The 21,924-nt window shown below is 39.4% G+C and overlaps 1 protein-coding gene across 2 annotated transcripts in view; it reads right to left on the bottom strand.

Annotated features, from left to right (window-relative positions):
• Positions 1-2,793: 2,793 nt before the first annotated feature.
• GABBR2 (gamma-aminobutyric acid type B receptor subunit 2) overlaps positions 2,794-21,924 on the bottom strand; it is a 777,957-nt gene continuing 758,826 nt past the window's right edge. The window contains exons 18-19 of one of the 2 annotated variants that reach the window (XM_088476284.1): positions 18,115-18,232; positions 2,794-8,234 (exon numbers count right to left, since the gene is read on the bottom strand). In XM_088476284.1, coding sequence (XP_088332410.1) covers positions 8,069-8,234; positions 18,115-18,232 — 284 coding nt within the window. In that variant the 3' untranslated portion in view covers positions 2,794-8,068. Of the gene's footprint in view, positions 8,235-18,110; positions 18,233-21,924 lie in introns of both variants that reach the window. The other variant, XM_088476286.1, reaches the window with a different exon arrangement.

The following is a 21,924-nucleotide window of genomic DNA, read 5'->3' as shown; positions in this document are numbered from 1 at the left end:
CTCTCTCTGTCCCCTACTCCTTTCCCCCTCTCTTCCCCCTCCCTCTCTCTTCCTTTATCACTCTCTGTCTCTCTCCATCTCTCTCACTTTCTCCCCCCTCTCTCTACCTGTCTACCTCCCTGTCCCTTCCTTCCTCTCTCTCCCTTCCTCAATCTCTCTCCCTCCCTGTCTTTCTCTCCCTCCCTTCTACACTTGCAGGTGAAAATGTTCATTAGCTCTGCTTTTGTAAATATTAAGTGACATTAAATAGGCCTCTGTATATGTCACTCCCTGCCCCCTCTCTCTCTCTGTCTCTCCCTGTCCCATCCTCTCTTTCTCTCTCCCTGTCCCTCTCTCCCTCCACTTCTCTCTCTCTCTCCCTTTCTCTCTCCCTTTCTCTCTCCCCTCCCTCTCTCTGTCTCTGTCTCTCTCCCTTCCCCTTTCTTCCCCCTGGCAATTTTATTGATGGGGCCCCCACAAGTCTTAATCGTGCCCTGCCAATACTAATGATGATGATTACAGTTATGGCCAGGAACACATCTCACAAAACAACGCATAGACATGGAGACGAATGGATACTCGCATAGACAGACGGACACTAACATTAGCATAAGATACTAACACTTGCAGCAGTGGATGTCTGCATAAGCTGGCACTTTGTGTCCAACTCAGAATCAGGCCTATAGTCAGGTGTGATAGAAGATTAGAAGTGCAGGCTTGGAGAGCAGCAGTGACAGAATGGATATGGTTTATAAACTCCACACAACAGAGGTGATTCTGACTCTTATGCAGTTGCAGTAGCAGCTGCGTCTTTTGGCAGAGCCGCTACTGTGCCTTTATGGTAAGGCCATTGCCAATGGGTGTCCTTTTGAGATACCTACCAGCTGCTGCACGTTTCGGACAAATATGCGTACAAAAACGCACTTTCGGAAGACCATTGGCTTGCCCAATGGACATTGCACCTGACCCACCTGTTACCACCCAGAAACGCCTATTGAATTTGCATGGAGCTCCATGCAATTTGGATTGGCATCCCCTTGCAGTAAACATCAGGATGCATGTCTTGGACGTTTGCAAAGAGGTGAGACATTGCGTCCAACTCAGAATCACTAGCAAAATGTTTCCTGAAAATGTATAAACCAAAATGGTTACAAAATGATTTGTAACATATGTTTATTAACTGTTCTGCTAATTTTTTTTTTGCCTTGTTGAAACCAGGCTGCATCTTGGTAACCTTTGGTGCTGCAGAAAACCTGCTTTCTGGAAATCTTTTTTTCAAACATGGGAGCACAAGATAGAGCTAATGATAGCATCGTATTATTAATTGTATATGCTAAGTTACACAGAAACACTGAGTGAACATCTCCTGTAAGTGGAACTCTATGGAAGGTGCTTATATAGTTATAGGGATGCAGGAAAGAAAATCATTGGAGTCGATTATTGTCATGAAATGACACGAGAACAGCCTTTTATTTAAGAGATGGCATTGTGTAAAAGGAATGATGCTAACTCAAGCTCAAGATTTTCATCTCTGTTTTATAACAATGGTCTTACATTATCTTGAAATTGCAATACCAGTGGACAGTAATACACTACACATTCTTTCTTTGTTGCATGCCCTATTTTCATTTCAATGGCACAAATGAAATGCACACAGTCATTTATTGCTAAAAAAAATGATGTGCAAAAACAGTATTTAGCCGGGATCTACTGACCTACTGTATATTGTTTATTTTTGTTCTATTCAAAGAACCGTTCAAACAGAACCCATGATTGCTCGCATCTGCTGGTACCATGTGCCAGCTTACCAAGTCTGAAATAAATAGTTGACATATTAAGAAATAGTTGACTCTAAAGTCGCAAATCACACGGATCTCACAGAAAGAATTTGGCCTGTGTTCATGTGCTGCATCAGGTATACACACGAGCAGCATTCGATATTGCTTACGGATTGCTGCATCTGTTGATAGAGCACACTATGCATGAAATGGACTCCTCTGGGCAGCAACTGGGTGGTGACCATGTGGGCACATGTAACACTTCTGACTTGTGGGAGTGGACATGTATGACGGCTGTTTCAGATTGATCTTTTGCACCCAGCATGGAGTAAGTTGCAACTGTTAGCATAAAAACAGTGGGCAGGATAGGCCTCAACATGTTTCTACTGGCTATTTAGTATACACGAGTGGCTTCTGGCATTAGCATAAAGTAGGCTACCATGCTGACTTAGAATTGCTCTGGTTTGTTGATGATTGGGTCATCTGAAGACATGCTTTGATTGTGAAGATAGGTGATATTGCAGAGAGCCATATCCCCCCATCCCTGCTAAATTCCTTGATTTGCCACAATGATGACACAATTCACCACAAATCACCTCATCAAGCCCTCTGACCGCTCCCTTTACTAAGGAGGGGGCGAAATCCCAGAGGCTAGTCTACTCTCTTGGGAGAGCATCTCCAAAATCAGGAGTCTCCCAGTCATTCTGAGAGGATAACCATATTTGTAGCAAAATATACATTTATATATTATATTAGGGCAGATGTACTAAACTCTGTAAAGTGATAAATTGAGTGATAAAGTACCAACCATTCAGTCCCTGTCATTTTTCAAACACAGGCTGTACCATGACAGTTAGGAGCTGAGTGGATGGTAGTTTATCTTTCTCCAATTTGTCACTTTCCAGAGCTTAGTACATCTCCATTATGTTCTCATAGTTTTATTCTCGGTACATAAATAGTGAGAATATGATATGCTTAAATATTTTATTCATAAAAACAGATTTTTAATGATATATTAAAAATTGGTATCATGCAGTGTACGGATACAAGAATATCTTTATCTTGGCATCTTTATTCCAGTCTACTTTAAAGCATTTGTGTAATAACATCGTTGGAATCTGCCACCGGGTACAGGCTCTTTAACATTTACAGTACATTTATTTGTTGTGGTCTTAAAGAACAAAAGCATCATATATTATGTAATGTATAGTGGAGTCATAAAATATGTTTAATAGAAAATCAGGGAGAGAGATATAGTAATACTGAGATTGTGGACTGAATGGACTTCATTATTAACAACAGAACTTGCACACAGTGAGAATTCACAAATACACACTCACACTCATCTCCAGGAGCACTTTATAATATTTAGTCATCTTGTCAAAGTATTTCTACTCAAATGTATGTTTACATTATGTACATGTGTACTGGTTTTGCTACTGTTCTTCCAGAAGTAATCCAAATCATAATAAAACAACATTTATAAATACTGTAAAATGCAGAGTATTAAGCAGTTAATGAGGCTCATGCTGTGCGCTGTAGTTGACAGATAGCTACAGCATTGTAATGTTATATAAATATCATGTTATGATCAGTGGCATAACATAGATGTGCTAAGACGCAGAGTACAGGAGATTATTAAATAAATGGCATTGGATAGTATTACGGTCAGGCATCATTTGTGGAGTTTCATGTACAAGTGGAAATTCACATGTATTATACTCCCACTCAAACTCATGACTGGTGTTCGTTCATTTCATAAAGATCCTGTATGTGTGACCACCTGCAGTAGGGTCTACATAATGTGCATGTTACCTACACACAAGGAGGCGGCCAGTTTATGGACCTCTCCAATATTTATGAATAATCAGACTATTGATTCATTTTGAGTCAGTACCTTACAAATATCAGTCATATGTACTGACAATGATTATACATCAGTGATGTTTACTGGTTCACATTAAATATACATGTCGCATTCTACAGAATCAGCCTACCAAGTGGTTGCTTCCTCTATAGGGGACATCCTGGTACTGCTCAGATACATAATATACATGCAGTGTATAACTAATATGTATATAGGCTCTAAGAAATTTGTAGCAGTTTTATCCTGTTTTAGAAAGTTTTGTAATTTAGTGCTTTCAAGATAGTTTTTTTCAGTAGAATTCTGAATATTTGTTTACGAAACATATGTGACAAACACCAATGAAAAGCTGAAGCAACACAAAACTATTGGTTTTTGTGTTAAAAATGCAAGGTGTTACCAGGCAGGTGAGAAAATATTAGCATTCAATTTAACAGTCCAATAGTTCCATTAACCTATATTTTTGTGGGATAAATAAAAACATTTACATTAATTGAATGTACAATATGTAACAACAAATACATTGCGACCACAATCAAAGGTCAAAATGTGCTTAGTGATCATATGTCCTTATATAACAGGCATCAATCAAAAAACAAATGATAAAGACTTGTGTTGAAAAAAAATATGTTTCAAATTTAGGTTTTTATATTAAGGTAATTGTATTTCTTATTATTATTACTTTTATATTGGCAACAGCTTTATGGCTATTCATTTCAGCAACATTATGAAATAAATATGTCAATTGTTTTTGGCAGGGCATAGGCTTGAAGCCCGTTTAATGTAGGTGTCAATCGCCAAGACAATATTCATAATAACATTACATACTTAGTGTACAGTATATACGCAGTTATAGTGGACTGTTTCTTATTATTGCTGTAAACTTAGCACATCTGAGATGTAGGACAGTTCACTTTCAATTTTAAAATAAAAAAAAACAACACAATTTTCAATAAGATTTTCTATTTTTTATCAAACAAGTAAAACTACAGATTTGAATACAATGAAATGGCTGTTAATACATATAAATGAGTTTCAAGACACTTTAACCATTTACGGTATGTCTATCTAAAAACAAATCTCAGCATTGATATTAAAGTTACATTTTGGTAATTGTGAATTGTATTGTATTTCATGTTGTGATTATTGTAGTGTGGGTCACAAAACACTGTTGCCTTCTGCCTATTGCTTGATAACTCCCATTAATGTTAAAAAGTATAATGATGTTCAACAAATTATATACTATAAGACATATTTAATAACAGGAGGCAAATAGCACAAGCATTGTGTAACCATCAAACTAATATTGGCACTGATCATGCCTAGCCCTAGAGAGGAACAATTACATACTAGCAGTCTGTCCTTTAAGCTCCTGATGATGGCTTGTTATTTATTTTTCTTTCTTGCTATTTCTGCTGTAGTGACGGTAATGTCATCCTTGGGTACATATTGCTGCCATTATATAAAATATATGATCATGATTTTGATGTATTTAGAAAGATAAGGGGCAGATTCAATTAGCCGCGATAAAACGAAAACTTAACACCAGAGAAGTTTTCACATTATTAGCCAGTTTTGTTGCGATGTTTTTGCATTTTTTAGCAATGCGTGCCCCCTTTTTACTCCCTGTCCTATTACAAAAGTCATGAATATGCATACATGCGAAAATTGCGCATGGCGAAATCAACAAATAGTACAGAACATTTTGGGGAAATCAGTCTGTACCCCATAAAAAGCCTGACACTCGAAATCAATATAGAAGTGTATTAATAGCCCTAATAAAAGTTTTTTGGGTTTTTAAATTGAGTCAAATGGCTGTTATATGCAAATTTGCTAAGTATGGAAAAATAATAAAAAGCAATATTTTTTTGAAAAAAAAAATTCTGTAGTTAAATTGGGGGTACATTAAAATGGGTGCTAGTATATTTTTGTGTCTATAAAATGCAGTTTTAAAAGATGTTAAAAATACACCTGCTGCAGCCACCTCCAATCCTAAAAACACCTGCTCCATCCATACAGCCCCCGAAAATACCTGTCCCAGTTTCCAGCATTTTTAAAATTTTCACCCCAAGAATTACATGTCATTATTAGGGGGAATTAATCTATTCTTTTTGCCTAATTAGTCATTAGGGGGGTGTCCAAGGGTCCCTACATTTTTAGCCAAAAATAGGGATTTCGCACAATTTTTCACCTGCTCTGAGATGGTGAAAACTTTTTGTAGTTTTTTGTCTATGGAGTTTTCGCACATGCAAAAACTTCTGCAATAGAATTGCATGATATGCAGTTTTGTGGGAAATGTTTGCACCTGCGAATGCTTTTTGGCAAAACGTGGCTTTTCGCTGCTAAATGAATCCGGCCCAAGGTGTGGTAGTGATTTGTGCATTGCAGACCTTCTACCTCCATCAACAGTTGGCTCCACAAATCTCATAAGGCTTATGAGATTTGTGGAGCCATCTGTTGGTGGGGGTAGAAATTTAAATCTGGGTCTAACATTGTTCAGTCAAGTGCACATTTGACCAATGCAAGTTAATATCTAATTTGATGAAACAGGAAACTGGGGCAACCATACTGTGGTGGATAAACATCTATTTTTGTGTGTGCCAAATACAATAAAGTTGTTACAGAACCTTATTTCCATAAATTCTGAGATGACAATGTCCACATAGGGAAGGATACAGGCTGGGGAAGAGGAGCTAGCACAATGCGGCTTTAGATACCCTCTTACAGGCAGGTAGTGTGGCCACAATCACCTTCCCCCAGCATGCAGTGCAGCGTGATCGCTATCACACTTCCCTTCCTCCAGGTCCATAAGTGTTCTTGTCTGTATTATCAGAGGTGGAGAAAGGGGAGGATTCAGGAGAAATTGTAAGTCTAGATCCACCATTGTGTCCAGGGGGCTGGATTATTGAAAATTGAGCATTTCATATTAGATTTGGATAGAATTCCAAACACTATTGAAGATCTAGCTGAGGGTCACAGTACAAGTGTGCTATATCCACCATTATATTAAATACGTCTTATATATGTACAGCATTGATAAGACAGTATGTACTTTGAAAATTAATGGTTAATATCATCATAAATCAACACTGGACACCATATAGGATATGATGTACTGTATCCCAAATATATTTTTTCACAATGTTTATCCATAATTTTGGTGTATTTAACAATTTAAGAATGCAGGTGTTTATATACATACAACATAGTAAAAAAATTGTAAAGAACTATAATCTCGTCTGACGTATCAAGACCTTTATTTCAGAAAATGGAGTGTTAATTCCATATAGCTCTTTGAAAATGAGAGAAAATACTTAGGGATTGGCTGAATTTATGGGTAAAGAAATGTAACACAATTCTGGCGCAACAGTATACAGTATGTTGTTGAAAATTACTGGCATCAGTGTCAAAGAGCCTAAAGAACCTGAATCCATTGTAACTTGGTTTTATTTTACTTTCTCTGTGGCACTGTATGGAACAAATCAAACACAAATTGTGACAAATCATCCATCTTGTGACATATAAGCTATTTACTAGGTCTGAAGCCTGCAAGTCGCTCAGTTCTGTGCATTACAAAAAATACAGAAACCTTGATAAAACATAGTCCCAAATGGCGAGCGCAGGAACATGGCTGTTCCTAAATTCTCTGAAGTGCTGTGCTGCAATTTGTTCTGGCTCAGTACAGTAAAACCTTGGTTTCCAAATGACTCCATACTGCTTCTGTAAATATATTATACCATTGTAAAAACAGCTTAGTTCAGTTACAGAGACAAAACCTTGGTAATACTGCGTGTCTCGCTGTCACCTGAGGGATCATTTGTAATGATGCTCTTATTTTTCTGCCGTGTATTGTCTGACATGTAACACACAAGCAGGACTTATCATAATTGAACATGTTCAGCATTTCAGCAGATTTGTGCAAACCCGTGTATGATTCTCCGCAATAATTCCTAGCTGTGCTGTCTCCACTTGTTTTTATTATTATTATTATTTTTTATTAATTTTTTTTATTTAATTTTTTTAGGTTTTTACATGTGTATAAAGTGTACTAACCAAAGTTCATAGCAGCCATATTCGTAGCATTTTGAGTTGGATTTAAAAAGTAACTTTTCTGAATTTTTTTTTCTCCTTTGTGCAAGATTCAGAATGCCGTACTCTTGTTCTTTTGCTCGTTGAGTTTTGGGAAGAATTATTTTATCCGAGTCCTCTGAGTAAAGGAACAAAAACTCCACAAATAAGGCTCCAGGTATAACTCTGTGCATCTCTCTAACTCGCTTCTAGCCCATGCTGGTTGAAATCGGCCTCCCACGATGACATCCTTAGAATTCCTCTGTCTCTATAAATTAAGAGCAAATGTTATGTGTGTAGCAAAGGTTCTATATCAGAATGTGCAGTTGAGTCTCTCTTGAGAAATTACAGAAGTCTAGGAAGCCTGTTTCACCAGTTCCTACAGGCCAGAGACCATGACTTGAAAGGAAGGCTGCACATGTCTGTGCCGCGGGCTGGCACTGGGACTTACACACGGGCTGGCACAGCTTGCATCTACGCCACCTATTGATGGCAAGTAGGCATGATGGAGGATGGGTAGTTGTAATGATAGCCGTCGCTGTATACTGGTAAGAAAGAAAACAAAAAGAAGGATATTAAATAATATCTTTACATTTCACAATCATTTTTTAAACATATTAATAACTCCTACTCATGACTTCTTTTAGAAATAGACTTTTTGGCCATATGAACGTATACTATATTGTCTGTTTTCTGATAGTGCTTAACTAGTTTCATAAACAGAAACAACTCGATAATAATTTCAGAAATGGATAAAATAGGCTTCAGAAGACTTGGCCATAGTGTGGAAGCTACTATAAATCTTGTGTCAGCTTTTTTTCTGAGTACCAGTATCTTTTATCTGTGCATGGTATTTTGTATTACATTGGTTCTTGTGAGGTGTCTTGCATAGTATAAATCCAGTGATATATATGAATGTTTATAATGCATTAGATTCAATCACAGTATGTACTGTAGAAACTAGATATAGAAACTGCTTATGGCAGCCAGGGGGCGATCTTGTTCTCTGTGTAACTCACTGCAGTTTCTCTGAACTGCCACTAAGGTTCTCCCTCGTTATTTATTCTGCAGGAGTAAAGGAAGTTACAATAATCACATTTTAAACAAGAGTTACTGGAAGAGCTATTTTGCACAACACTGACTAGAGTAATTTAGAAAGCAAAATATACAAGCACATTTCACTTTAGGCAATTGCATCTAGTTCTAGTGTAACAGACCATATATAAATATGTCCAGTGGTCAAAATGGACATTTAGAAGTGACAGTATGGAAAATGTAAGTGAATGGAAGTAGACAGTTTTACAATTTCAGTGGTAGGATAATTGGTGGCAAACCACCATATACTGGGCCACTTCATCCACTGAACATGTCCCCACAGATGCATTATGTGATCATCGCAGATTATTTATCATGACTATGTTTTGTATTAATTAATATTAAACTGACTCATTCATCTAAACCTTTCTTCTGCCCTGGTGTACCTCATTTAGCTGTCATACAGTATATCTCAAGTAAGACAATATTCATTTATTTAATGCATCATATTTATGTTTCCTGATTTCAAGCACATTTTTAGCACATGATATTTTAACAAGATTAATATTTGAATTTTACTTGTGTACTCTAAAGTGCATTATACAATATGCTTGAAAGTAGTTTATGTACAATGAAACCTTATTTTACTACATAGCTGAGTTGTGTGTATTCATCTTGGTCTTAAAATGCATGGCTAACATTTCCTTATCGCTGTACTATACTGCTGTGCTCTTCTGTGAAGTGTAAGCCAGGGATCTGGCTAAACATAACTAAACCCCTGAATGAATTCAAACTAGGCCACCTCTAGGACTATTTGGTTGCTGCTTTAATTTTTGGTCAGGATACATGATGGACACAATGGTTGTGATAGGGGAGTGTTATGTTTGTTTAAAAGCAGCTGTTGGCTAGCAGCTCTCCATCTTTTTCCTCAAAGTTTCCCAGGATAGAGAAGTACTACCAGTTGTGTATTATCTTGTGTTTAGTCTCTTTTACACTCCTTTTTTTCTTTCCTTTCATTCTTTTGCCTTTTTTCTTTTATCTCTTCTGTCTCCCCTTTTTTTTCCTCCAACTTTATTTCTTATTTGCTCTCATTTTATTGTAATTACTTCATTTTTGGTGGTTCATATCTAGCTTTCTCTTTCTTTTCCATGTTTTCTGTACTGCTTTGTGTTCTATTGTGCGCCAAGTCCCCAAGCCCTCTACCAGACTGCCAGCCCATTTTAAAGATGTCTCCACATCTGGATGGCCGGTGGATGATTGTGGCCTAACAAATGCTGATGCCATACAGCCGTGGCATCAGGTCCAGCCCATGGCAAGGTGACCACAGTCAAGATAGCAGCAGTGGTGTCAGGGTTTCAAGAATGATAGAAGAGTCATATAAAAGGTGGTTAATGGGCATATACATGTACTCAGCACCTAACTGAAAACTTGCCCCTTTAAACATCTCAATGTGCGTAAATATTTGCAAATGATCTATGGCATATTCTGTGCTGTAAATGTGTTAATGTGGCACTCTTACAATGTTCATTTTCGTCGTAAGCAATCAAAGTTCGTTATTTTAGATTTGGATGTTTGGATGTCGAGGTTTGACTGGAAGTCCCTCAGCCAGTCTTGTCGTCCATTAAGAAGATGCTTCCTTCCCATTTGCCAGCAGAGCAGGGCCAGTGTTATGCATTCAATGGGTCTGTTTGTCACAATTGGCCTTGCACCCCGCCAAAGGGTGTGCAAGGTCAGGTGATATAGCAAAAACTGATTGTCATGCTGGATGAGGCGGTGGGGTGACGGAGCTAAATAAATAATTAATCTGCCTCAGGCCATTGCTAAGGTTCCTTGCTAGGTACCCAGATAAAACACAGCAAATTTCTTGGAATTTGGTTTTATTGAAGGTTTTTACCTTCTTATTTCATGGTTCATGCCAACTGGTGCTCCACATAATTTTAAGTCTGCATACCAATTGTCCCATTTAATTCTGGAGAAGGTCGTTAAGGAGGTGAATTTGGGCCAGACGGCTGGTCCTTTAATTTTACCTCCTTTTGCAGTTTTTTGCTAATTTCCCATATCACCATTGTCCCAAAGAAGGCATATATGTTAATGTCAGCTGATTCAACATCTGTCTTACTCTGTGGGTCGTTCGGTTAATGAAACAACTTCGATTGAATTTTGCAGGTTACTTATCAATCTTTTGATACAGATTTGGACTTGATTCATTCTTATGGTCATGACATTGAGAACCTGATTCAGAGATGGACTCAGTGCCGAACTTTATGTAGTTGAGCAATCTTTTGGTACTTTCCCTTTCTGCGCACATGCATCCAAGTGTCCTTCACAATTCACAATTGCGTATGGCATTGCTAACACTTGAGCATGGGTTTGGTTTGTAATCCCTGGGAGTATCATAGTGGAGACTGGGAGGTGGCCTAAAGTGATCGCAAAAATGGGCATTATTGGAGTGACATATCGCAAATCCAATGTTTAAGAAGCCATGTTTAGTTGGATTTGAGGAGAGTAGCTAGAGTAAACCCGACCAATATTGCATCAATGTTGGAGTGTTACAAACTCCATTGCAAATGCACATACCACACAGCCTGAAAGTGGGTGTCTCACCTCTCGTACACTCCATTGCACAGTGGAGCACAAAGGGATGACTGAGATTAGCATTTTCATATTCTTGCAACCACTATTGAGAGAGGGTCTGCAACCGTGGCTGCATTACTAGCCATCCCTAAATCAGGCCCAGAATCACCTTTCTGCCTGTTACCCCTACATCTTGATTCTTTCTGATTTATGGGGTTTTATTTGCATGGTGAATATTTCATTGACAAATGTTTGCCAATGGGTTGTTCCATATCGTACCTCTTTATTGTACTTTTCAGTACTGGTGCGTGGTGACAGGAACTGGGAAGGTCAGAGTGGTATTCTCTGTATTGGGCCAGCAGACTCCCCTCGTTGTGCAACAAAGTTTTTTTAGGCCCTTTATTCAGAGCAGTGGGTCTGATAGCACAGAACAAGACTGAGGGACCGGTTACATATATATTTCTTTCTTGGGTATTGAAATTGATACTGTGGCCAGTTGTTGGTTACCAAGTGCAAAAGTACAGAATTTGCTTTCAACAATTGGAGTAGCCTTGGAGGCGGAAATAATGACTCTGCGGCAGGTGCAGTCTTGGTTGGGTATGTTCACTTTTGGTTATAAGGTAATACCTATGGGCAGAGTTTTTCAAGTAAGTTGGAGAGAGCATTGTCTGGCATTTATAGACCCCATCATTTTCTTTGCCTGTGTGCCGAGAGAAAACATGACATGCATATTCGGTAAATTTTTCTCTCAAGATTCAATCACACAATCCTTGACCGGTTCCAAGGTGCTCTAATGCTGATTTCCAGCTGTTCACTGATGCTACTGATTCCTCTGATTTTGGTGCGTACCTTATTGGGTCATGGTGTGCTAAGCCATGGCCCTTGGAATGGACTGGAGAGGGTTTGGCCAGGAACTTTCTCCTGCTCAAGTTTTTTCCAATCGATGTGGCTTTTGAGCTTTGGGGGGAGTGTTTATGCGAGCTAGAACATAGTTATCTGGTGTGACAACCTGTTGTTCAGGTCATTAATTGCCAAAGCACTTTTTCGTTGCCAGTGGTGCAATTGATTGCTATGCTGGTTTTGTGTTGTTTGGTCCGAAATATCACTTTCCATGCCACAGCCATGCTCCTCACTGATGAAGGATGAGGCGCATCATGTTATATCATACTGACCTCATTCTGCTTATTGCTTATGGAGATGAGTAGGGAAGACAGACAAAATGAGGGAGGCAGGTGCTGGTACACATCATTAAATACTAGCTAAAGTGGAGAAATTATCTATAGCAACCAATCAGCTTTTGTCATTTTATAGACTGCTAGATACAGGGCTATAGGGAGGGTGGTGCGGCCGGTGCCTCCGCACAGGGCGGAATCCTCCAAGGTCACCGGCCACACACTTACCGGCTCAGAAGGTCTGCAGGAAGATACTTCCTGCAGTGGTGCGCGACACACTGAGAATGCCGGCGAAGGTTTCCACACTCCCTCCACCCCCTAGAGGGAAAGATAAGCGCTCAGGGGGAGGAGGGGGGTGGGGGGAGTGAGAGTACAGGCGGTGCTGCACAGGGCACTCTGCCGTTCAGATACGGCGCTGGCTGGATAAATACTAATTAGAAGATGACATGTTGCTGTGGCAACTTCTCCATTTTATCTTTCACGAAGGTTTGATATATCTCTCCTTGAGTAACATACTCACAACCTAGCTTAGAAGAAAAATATAGTTTATATTTTATTCAATAATAAGTAATTTCTTAAATAAAAGAAGATACAGATATATGTCAGCAGTCACAATAGTAAGTGCATGATAATTTATTACTAAACATAATTATCCTGTCAAAAGTTGGTAAAAAGAAAAAAGAAAAAATCTGTGGCCTAGCTGCACATGTCAATATACACAAATACTTCTTTTTGTTCACCTAGGCAATATGTAGGTGCACACTCACATTTGGTTCTGCATCTGTAAAATTATTCTGCGGATAAGTTAGTGGGTATGTTCAAATGGAAATTCACAGGTGGATGTTTTTTTAATCAGAAACAAATAGATTATGTCTGATAGATTACAATGGTATGTTAATGTCAACAGTAATACAAGCTTTCTCCAACACACAGACCCCCATTTGTACTATATTTAAACTTTTGTGCTTAGTTGTTAGTCAAAATTGGCATAGTAATCTCTGGGTGCAGGGACCCAGTAATGTTATTAGGGCCCTCCCACAGGACTGGTTCTGGTGCTGAGTAGGCTGGGATGGAAATTAATGTAGTTGGTAAATACAGGGGGTAAATGTAATAGGGTATGAGTTTTTGCTGCAGGACAAACTCGGACCCTCTCGCACATTTTAAAGGTCTGAGTTTGTCCCTCAACTCACCAAATTAATAGCCTGCGAACTGATTACACTATGCATATCTGTGCATGTTTTCCCTATGTAAATTCTGACCTTTTAATGCAACTAGCAATAAAATGTCCGAGGTATACAGAAGCCTTCACAGATTAGTGAGATCCATGAAGGGTTCTGCGTGTCAAAAAAAAGTAGTCACAATAAAATTGCAAAAAACAAAAATTATGTACCCCCCTCCACCGCAAGCATAACCAGTCCTGGGCTCTCTAGTCCCTGTCCTGGTTCTTAAAATACAGGGGAAAAAATGCGTGGGGGTCCCCTGTATTTTAAGAATCAGCACCGGGCTCTGTAGAGCCTGTCCTGGTTCTTAAACTACAAGGGAAAGAATGCATAGGGATCCCCTGTATATTATTAACCAGCACAAGGCACTGCTGAGCCGGTTCTGGTTGTGGAAATACAGGGAATAAAATGAGTTGGGGCCCCATAACCAGCACCAGACTCTTTCTAGCGGGGGGTGTAATGCCACAGCCAGGGGAACCTTTTCACTGGGACCCCCAGCTGAAGCGTTAGATGACTGCTAGTCAGCCCAGGCCAAGGATCCCTGGGGAGGTGGAGACCCCCCAATAAAGGGGTCTCCCTCTCCAGGGCACTCCAGGCCTTGGCTAATAGCCCGGGCTATCCCCAGCACCCCTGGCCAGTGAGTGCCGGGTTGATAGTGTAAATGTATGTGTAAATAATATAATTAATAATATTGTCTTATGCTGGAGAACTAGACAGGGGAGTATCTGTAATGGGTGCAGAGTATGTGGTGCACACGGGCCCCTGGCCATTTTCCCAGTGCTTTGCTGGAGAACCACAAGTACTAGCATGCGGGGCATTAAGTGCCCACTGGTACCTGTAGTTCACCTGCCAAAGAAATATTAAAATAACCACAAAACACACACACACCGTGAAGCATACTCACATTCACACTCACACATACTCATCTATAATCCTTGTAGCCATTCACGTCCAATTTATCAGTAGAATCCACAACACCTGTAAAAAAATAAAATCCATACTCACCTATTCCTAGCCTAGATCATGTCCTCTTCGGTCCAAGTAGCCATCCACGGGGTTAAAAACAAAAAATGGGCACCCGAAACCAGGTCGGACAGGAGAAAGGGTATGTATTTACACATACCTTTCCTCCGCATGAATGACCGGGACCCATGTGAGTCCTGTTATTACAGGAGCTGCCAGCCAATTAGCGGGCACTTTCATAGAAGTTGCCCACTGATTGGCTGTGAGCAGTCAGCCTGTCTGTCACACTTTTCTCCGTAGTCCTTATGGGAAAAGCGCCATTGAAGTCTATGGTGGGAACCGCTATATTGTAGCCTATGATGGTAACCGCAAGCTTAATTGAGGTGAACCTAGACTCCGTATCCTGAAGCAGGTCTGTTTTTTTTCGTGTTAACAGAAAGTAATAGTGTGCAAGTTAAACACTCGCACTCAAATACATTGCCCAACTTGTATGCTCACAATGGCAAACCATCTAGATTTGCGGGGTATGAGACACATGCAAGTTCAGAGTAAATGTAATAGGGTATGAGTTTTTGCTGCAGGACAAACTCGGACCCTCTCGCACATTTTAAAGGTCTGAGTTTGTCCCTCAACTCACCAAATTAATAGCCTGCGAACTGATTACACTATGCATATCTGTGCATGTTTTCCCTATGTAAATTCTGACCTTTTAATGCAACTAGCAATAAAATGTCCGAGGTATACAGAAGCCTTCACAGATTAGTGAGATCCATGAAGGGTTCTGCGTGTCAAAAAAAAGTAGTCACAATAAAATTGCAAAAAACAAAAATTATGTACCCCCCTCCACCGCAAGCATAACCAGTCCTGGGCTCTCTAGTCCCTGTCCTGGTTCTCGCTCATTTTCCAAACTCACATCCTATTACATATAGCCCTATATGTGTTTACAGCATTTTTATACTTGTTAATGAGCCGCGCAAAGTGGCTTGTAAGTGCTTTCCCATTTTTCTCTGACGAACATTTTGATTGTGGTATATATATAACATTATAAACCAAATTTCCATACATCTAAACAATTGATCTTACTATAATGAGGTTGAATGAGGTCAAGGCATATTGGGGTGTGTGCCATGCACATCTGAAGTTCTAGGGTTTTCCCCTTCCCTTCTCTGGAAACAGTTCTCCATTGCTGCTGGCATCTATTTACTGCAATGAATTATGGCTTTTACCAGCAAACTGTACAGAAGACTGTCACATTGTATGGACAGCTCTAAGAGCACAAAGAGGGAGTCATTTAGATCTCTCCTCCTCCAGATTTCACAGTACACATATCTTAATTTGGATCTGGATTCATCTTAGTGTTTTGGTTTTGGGTTTGCAAAAATACTCTCACGTTTTTTGGTTTTGGATGTGGAATTTTTTTCTGTTATAATAATAGAAAGTTTTTAAAGACAGCTAAAATCATGTAATTTGTGCAATCCAAAAACCAAAATTTGGATTTAAAATTCGTACTCCAAACCACTGGTAGATCAGAACCGTGGCTCAGATTGATCTAGCTCTCCTCAGGAGATTAGAACCGTGACTCAGATCTGTCCGGATTCACGAAATTCAGGTGGATTTGGATTCCTGGAGAACCGAACCGCACACCACTAATCTTAATAGCTGTCACTGTTAAGGCCACCTATGTGCAGTAACACTTCTGGGACAAAATCCAGCAATGTAAATACTTGCCGCTGTAGCTAGTAGCTATTAAGATTGGCCAGGACAGCTACTAGGTGCGGATGTCCCCGCTCAGGGGAACTGAAATGCATCACTGTGAATTAGGGTTAATAACTTTTCATTTTCAGATTCCCAGACAGGTGAGTGACAAAGTGTGCGGCCAAAACCACAGTAGGTTTACAACAATTTTATTTATCAGATTTAAGGCCCCCACATGTCCCTTTATATTGCTCCAAATGCACCTTAAATGCCACAGAGCCCCCATTGTGTCTCAAGGTCCCTACTGCCCCTTCTATGCCTCTAAACTCCCAAGAGCCACCTCATGCTTCTTTATATGCCTAAGAGGCCCTTATGCCTCTTTATATACCTCAGAGGCCCATTTTGTCCCTTTATATGCCCCAGAGCCTGATCATCCCCTTGTTATATGGAGATGGGTGGCAACCATAAGGTTTATCTATACGCTGCACTACATCCTTGACCACTCCATATTCTACAATATCCCTGTCTTCTCTTTATACTACACTACATGCTTGAACACTCCATACTTACCACATCTCCACACTACATCTCTGCACTACCATGCTAACACCTCTAATAAACTGCACTATATCAGTAACCCCTCATAAACCTTGCACATCACTTATCCTCTATAGCCTGCATTACTTCCCCACACTATGTATGTACACAGCAAAATATCCCATGCTTATAATACTACACTACATCCTTGACCATGACATACCTGAACTAAGTCCCCAAACTACATCATTGACCCTTCTTGTCCCAGCACTATTTCTGTATCCCATATGCTTACACTACATCACTGTCCCCTCTATAATCTTTCAGAGCCTTAACAACTTGCTGGATATGGATGTCTTCAGTAAGGAGGTACAGTGGAAATGGTGATGTGTGCATGGCACCCATTGGACCATAGTGTAGCCTACCTCCCAGGCAGGCCAACAGAAATATTGGGGCACAGTACAAATAAACTTAGCTGGACTGATTGGTGTTAATGACTACTCCACTGCATTTATTTGTTCTTGTTCACCCAGCCACACCCTCTCAGAATCAGTCATACCCCCTATCTTTCCTCCTCATTTTCCAGGGGCTATTGAGTAATGTAGTCCACCCTGGCTACTTGCAATCCTGGCAGTGGCGGTGGTGAACCCCATGTGCGGCAGCATGCCTCAGAGTGAATGGGTCATTTGTGTGTTCTGAATACCAATTGTACCCCCTGCCCGCTTACTGGACTTGCCACCACCAGAGGTAAAGTATCATGCTCAGTCCTATCCTATCTTTCAGTTTCATTATTATGAGCGTATATATGGCTTTTTTGCTACAAAAGTATACTACACACAGGAGACTCCTAACTAAACGAGTGGATACACATTTAGTTATGTATACAGAACCCAGTTATTTTAGGTATGTATTTTAGGTTTGTAATACACAGGTTTTGATATAGAGGTATTTTCCATTAACTGAAGAAGGAACCGCTGGGTGTTCAGGATACAGTATTATTACTTAATAAAGAATTTTTTATTAACATTTCATATAGCTAATAGCTATACAGTTTTTTATTGACAAACCACTAAAAGAGTGTCAAACACACCTTATAACTTCTAGCCCTAGTCAAACTCTTTTAATGTTTATATTAGATTAATCCATCATAACTATGTACAGTATTAAAAAATCATATTTATGTATGTTAAGTTAACACGTTTTTGGTTAGGAATATCAAATGTACTTACTGCTCTGGTGAGTTAATATCTTCTATAGGATCTTTGCTGGTTCTGGAAGATTCTATAGTGTTCCATTGTGGAGGAATATTTTGAGCATGGTGATTTTTTAAAACAGCCTTTTCACCATCTGTATACACAGAAAAAATAGATTTACATTAAAACCCCATTATGTAATGTATCTGCTTAAGGCCTCAAACATATTGCAATCATATTTGTGCTTGATGCTATCATTTCATTTTTAATTGTACTTCAAGTAAAGAAATGGATTTGAAAGTAAAGATCACATTTACAATTACCCTGTAACAATACTACCCAAGTTCTGAATGGCAGGATCCTGCAAACACAGCCTTCTCCATTTAGTTGAGAGACCTCCTATGACCTCCTGAATGCAGCAAACAAATGTCAAAGACTTGCAGTTTCACTTGTGTTTTTAAATGCAAATCAAATGCTTAGGCTTAGTGGCATATTTACTAAAGAGTGGGTTTTTAGAAGTGTAGATGTTGCCCGTAGCAACCAATCAGATTCTACTTAACATTTATCTAGCACCTTCTACAAGATAATAGCTGATTGGTTGCTATGGGCAACATCTCCACTTCTAAAAACCCACACTTTACTAAATATACGCCTTAATGTAAAGAAATTTCCCTTTTCTGAACATATACAAAATGGAAGTACTACAATGGTTCAAAAAGACTATCTAGGCTTCTTAAATCATACAAATTTAGTTTTGGTAAAGAATCCTGTCAATTAGCTTAATGCTTTAAATTACATAATTATAATTATTGTTGTTGTTGATACTGTAAGACATAGCAGTGCTCTACAGTGCAAAACAGAGGGAAAAATATGGCACACATAAAGTAGTGAGGTACAGGATAATCAATATAAATACATTTGTGGCCCTGCTCCTATGATAGCTTACAATCTAGTGGGAAAGCTGAGCTCAGAGGAGTGAGAGTGGTTCAGAATAGATGAGAAAGTTGTAAAGGTACCACTGTGAGTAGCATAAGTGGGAGTAGGGTACCTTCTAATAGAGACATTTAACATGACAATCACTGAAGCGGGGTTAAGGTTAACCTAAATCCTTATAGAATACCAGAACCCCAACTTGTATCAGTGTCTAAAGAAGTTAGAAAATGTTGGAGTTAGATATATTTTAAGAGTCACATAGTAAGTGGTGAAGTCCCACTGTACACATTTGAAAACCCAATGGGAGTGTACACTTCTGCATTGATTTCCATAAATAGAATTGTGTGCTTATGTTTGATGCCTACCAAATCACTTGCGTGGATGAAGTTATTGAAAGGCTGGGAATGACATGGTATTTAACCACTCTAGATTTGACCAAAGGGTGCTGGCAAGTGCCGTTGACAACCATGCAAAAGAAAGGACAGCTTTTTCTGCACCAAAGGGTCTGTTCCAATGTAAGATGTTGCCATTTGGGTTACATAGGGCACCCGCCACCATTCAGAGCATGATGGATACAATTCTAAGGCCGCATAGAGAGTATTCTGCTGCTTATCTTGATGATATACTGTAGTCATCTAGAGTCCTGATTGGCAGTCTCACTTACCCAGGGTACAAGCAGTATTGGATTACATCTGTGAGGCAGGATTGACAACCAACCCAAAAAAGTGTTGCTTAGCGATGGAAAAGCTGAAGTATCTTGGTTACATCATAGGCAGAGGTTTGATAAAACCAAAACTTGATAGAATTGAGGCAATACAAAACTGGCCACGACCCCTAAATAAGAAGCAAGTGAGAGCTTTCATTGGAAGCACTCACTATTATAGAGGATTTATACCCAATTTTGCAACTATTGCTGTTTCTTTGACTGACCTTACCAAGGGTAAACAGTTATTTATGGTTAAGAGGATTCCTGAGGCAGAAAAAGCTTTTCAGGTGTAGAAGGTAGCATTGTGCACCCAACCGGTTTTGAAAAACCTGACTATAAAAATTAATTTGTGTTGCAAACAAATGCTTTGGATGTAGAGATGGATGCTGTTCTGAACAAAGAGGGTGAAGAGTATCCTTTTATTTATTTATTTATTGAAGTAGAAAACTGAATATACATTAAATAAATTATACCACTGTAGAAGAATATTTGGCAATTAAATGTTAAGATACTGTGTTTTGGGGTGAAATTTTATATTGATTATGGATCATGCTCCATTTAAGTAGATGTCTGAGCCTAAAGAGAGCAATGGGGGAATAACAAGATGGTTCTTGGCATTGCACAATTTTAAATTCTCAGTAGAATATAGGCCAGGAATACAACTAGCCAATGCAGATTCTTTGCCCCAAATCTTTTGTTTAGGGACTACAGGTGTTCCGCCCACAGGTTGAAAAAGGATATTGGGAGGGGAATATGTGACAATAGGACTGGGGAAGTTATCAAAGGGAGATGAACAGTCAGGTGCATAAATATTGGGACATTGACAGAATTTTCATATTTTGGCCTCTATTCATCACCACAATGGCTTTGAAATGAAAAAAATAAGATGTGCTTTAACTGCAGACTTTCAGATTTAATTTGAGGGTAATTACATCTAAATCAGGTGAACGGTGTAGGAATTACAATGGTTTCTGTATGTGCCTCCCACTTTTTAAGGGGCCAAAAATAATGGGATAAACGAAACAATCCTAAATCTAACTTTCACTTTTTAATACTTTGTTGCAAATCCTTTGCAGGCAATTAGAGCCTGAAGTCTGGAATGCATAGACATCACCAGACGCTGGGTTTCATCCCTGGTGATGCTCTGCCAGGCCTCTACTGCAAATGTCTTCAGTTCCTGCTTGTTCTTGGGGCATTTTCCCTTCAGTTTTGTCTTCATCAAGTGAAATGCATGCTCAATCGGATTCAGGTCAGGGGATTGACTTGGCCATTGCATAACATTCCACTTTTTAGCCTTAAAAATCTCTTTGGTTGCTTTTGCAGTATGCTTCGGCTCATTGTCCATCTGCACTGTGAAGTGCCATCCAATGAGTTCTGAAGCATTTGACTGAATATGAGCATATAATATTGCCCGAAACACTTCAGAATTCATTCTACTGCTTTTGTCAGCAGTCACATCATCAATAAATACAAGGGAACCAGTTCCATTGGCAGCCATACATGCCCACGCCATGACACTACCACCACCATGCTTCACTGATGAGGTAGTATGTTTTGGATCATGAGCAGTTCCTTTCCTTCTCCATACTCTTCTCTTCCCATCACTCTGGTACAAGTTGATCTTTGTCTCATCTGTCCATAGGATGTTGTTCCAGAACTGTAATGGCTTTTTAGATGTTGTTTGGCAAACTGTAATCTGGTCTTCCTGTTTTTGAGGCTCACCAATGGTTTACATCTTGTGGTGAACCCTCTATATTCACTCTTGTGAAGTCTTCTCTTGATTGTTGACTTTGACACATATCCACCTACCTCCTGGAGAGTGTTCTTGATTTGGCCACCTGTTTGAATGGGCTTTTCTTCTCCAGGGATAATAATTCTTCTGTCATCCACCACAGTTGTTTTCTGTGGTCTTCCGGGTCTTTTGGTGTTGCTGAGCTCTCCGGTGCGTTCTTTCTTTTTAAGAATGTTTTTGCTATCTCTCTGATGGGTTTGTTTTGATTTTTCAGCCTAATGATGGCTTGCTTCACTGATAATGACAGCTCTTTGGATCTCATATTGAGAGTCGACAGCAACTGATTCCAAATGCAAATGTCACACCTAGAATCAACTCCAGACCTTTTACCTGCTTAATTGATAATGAAATAATGAGGGAATACCCACACCTGTCTATGAAATAGCTTTTGAGTTGATAGTCCCATTACTTTTGG

This window comes from Taudactylus pleione, unplaced genomic scaffold (assembly GCF_031769625.1).
Source record: "Taudactylus pleione unplaced genomic scaffold, aTauple2 ptg000186l, whole genome shotgun sequence".
Classification (NCBI taxonomy): Eukaryota; Metazoa; Chordata; class Amphibia; order Anura; family Myobatrachidae; genus Taudactylus; species Taudactylus pleione.
The sequence above is the reverse complement of the archived record's forward strand: the minus strand, read 5'-3'. Positions and strand labels throughout refer to the sequence as shown.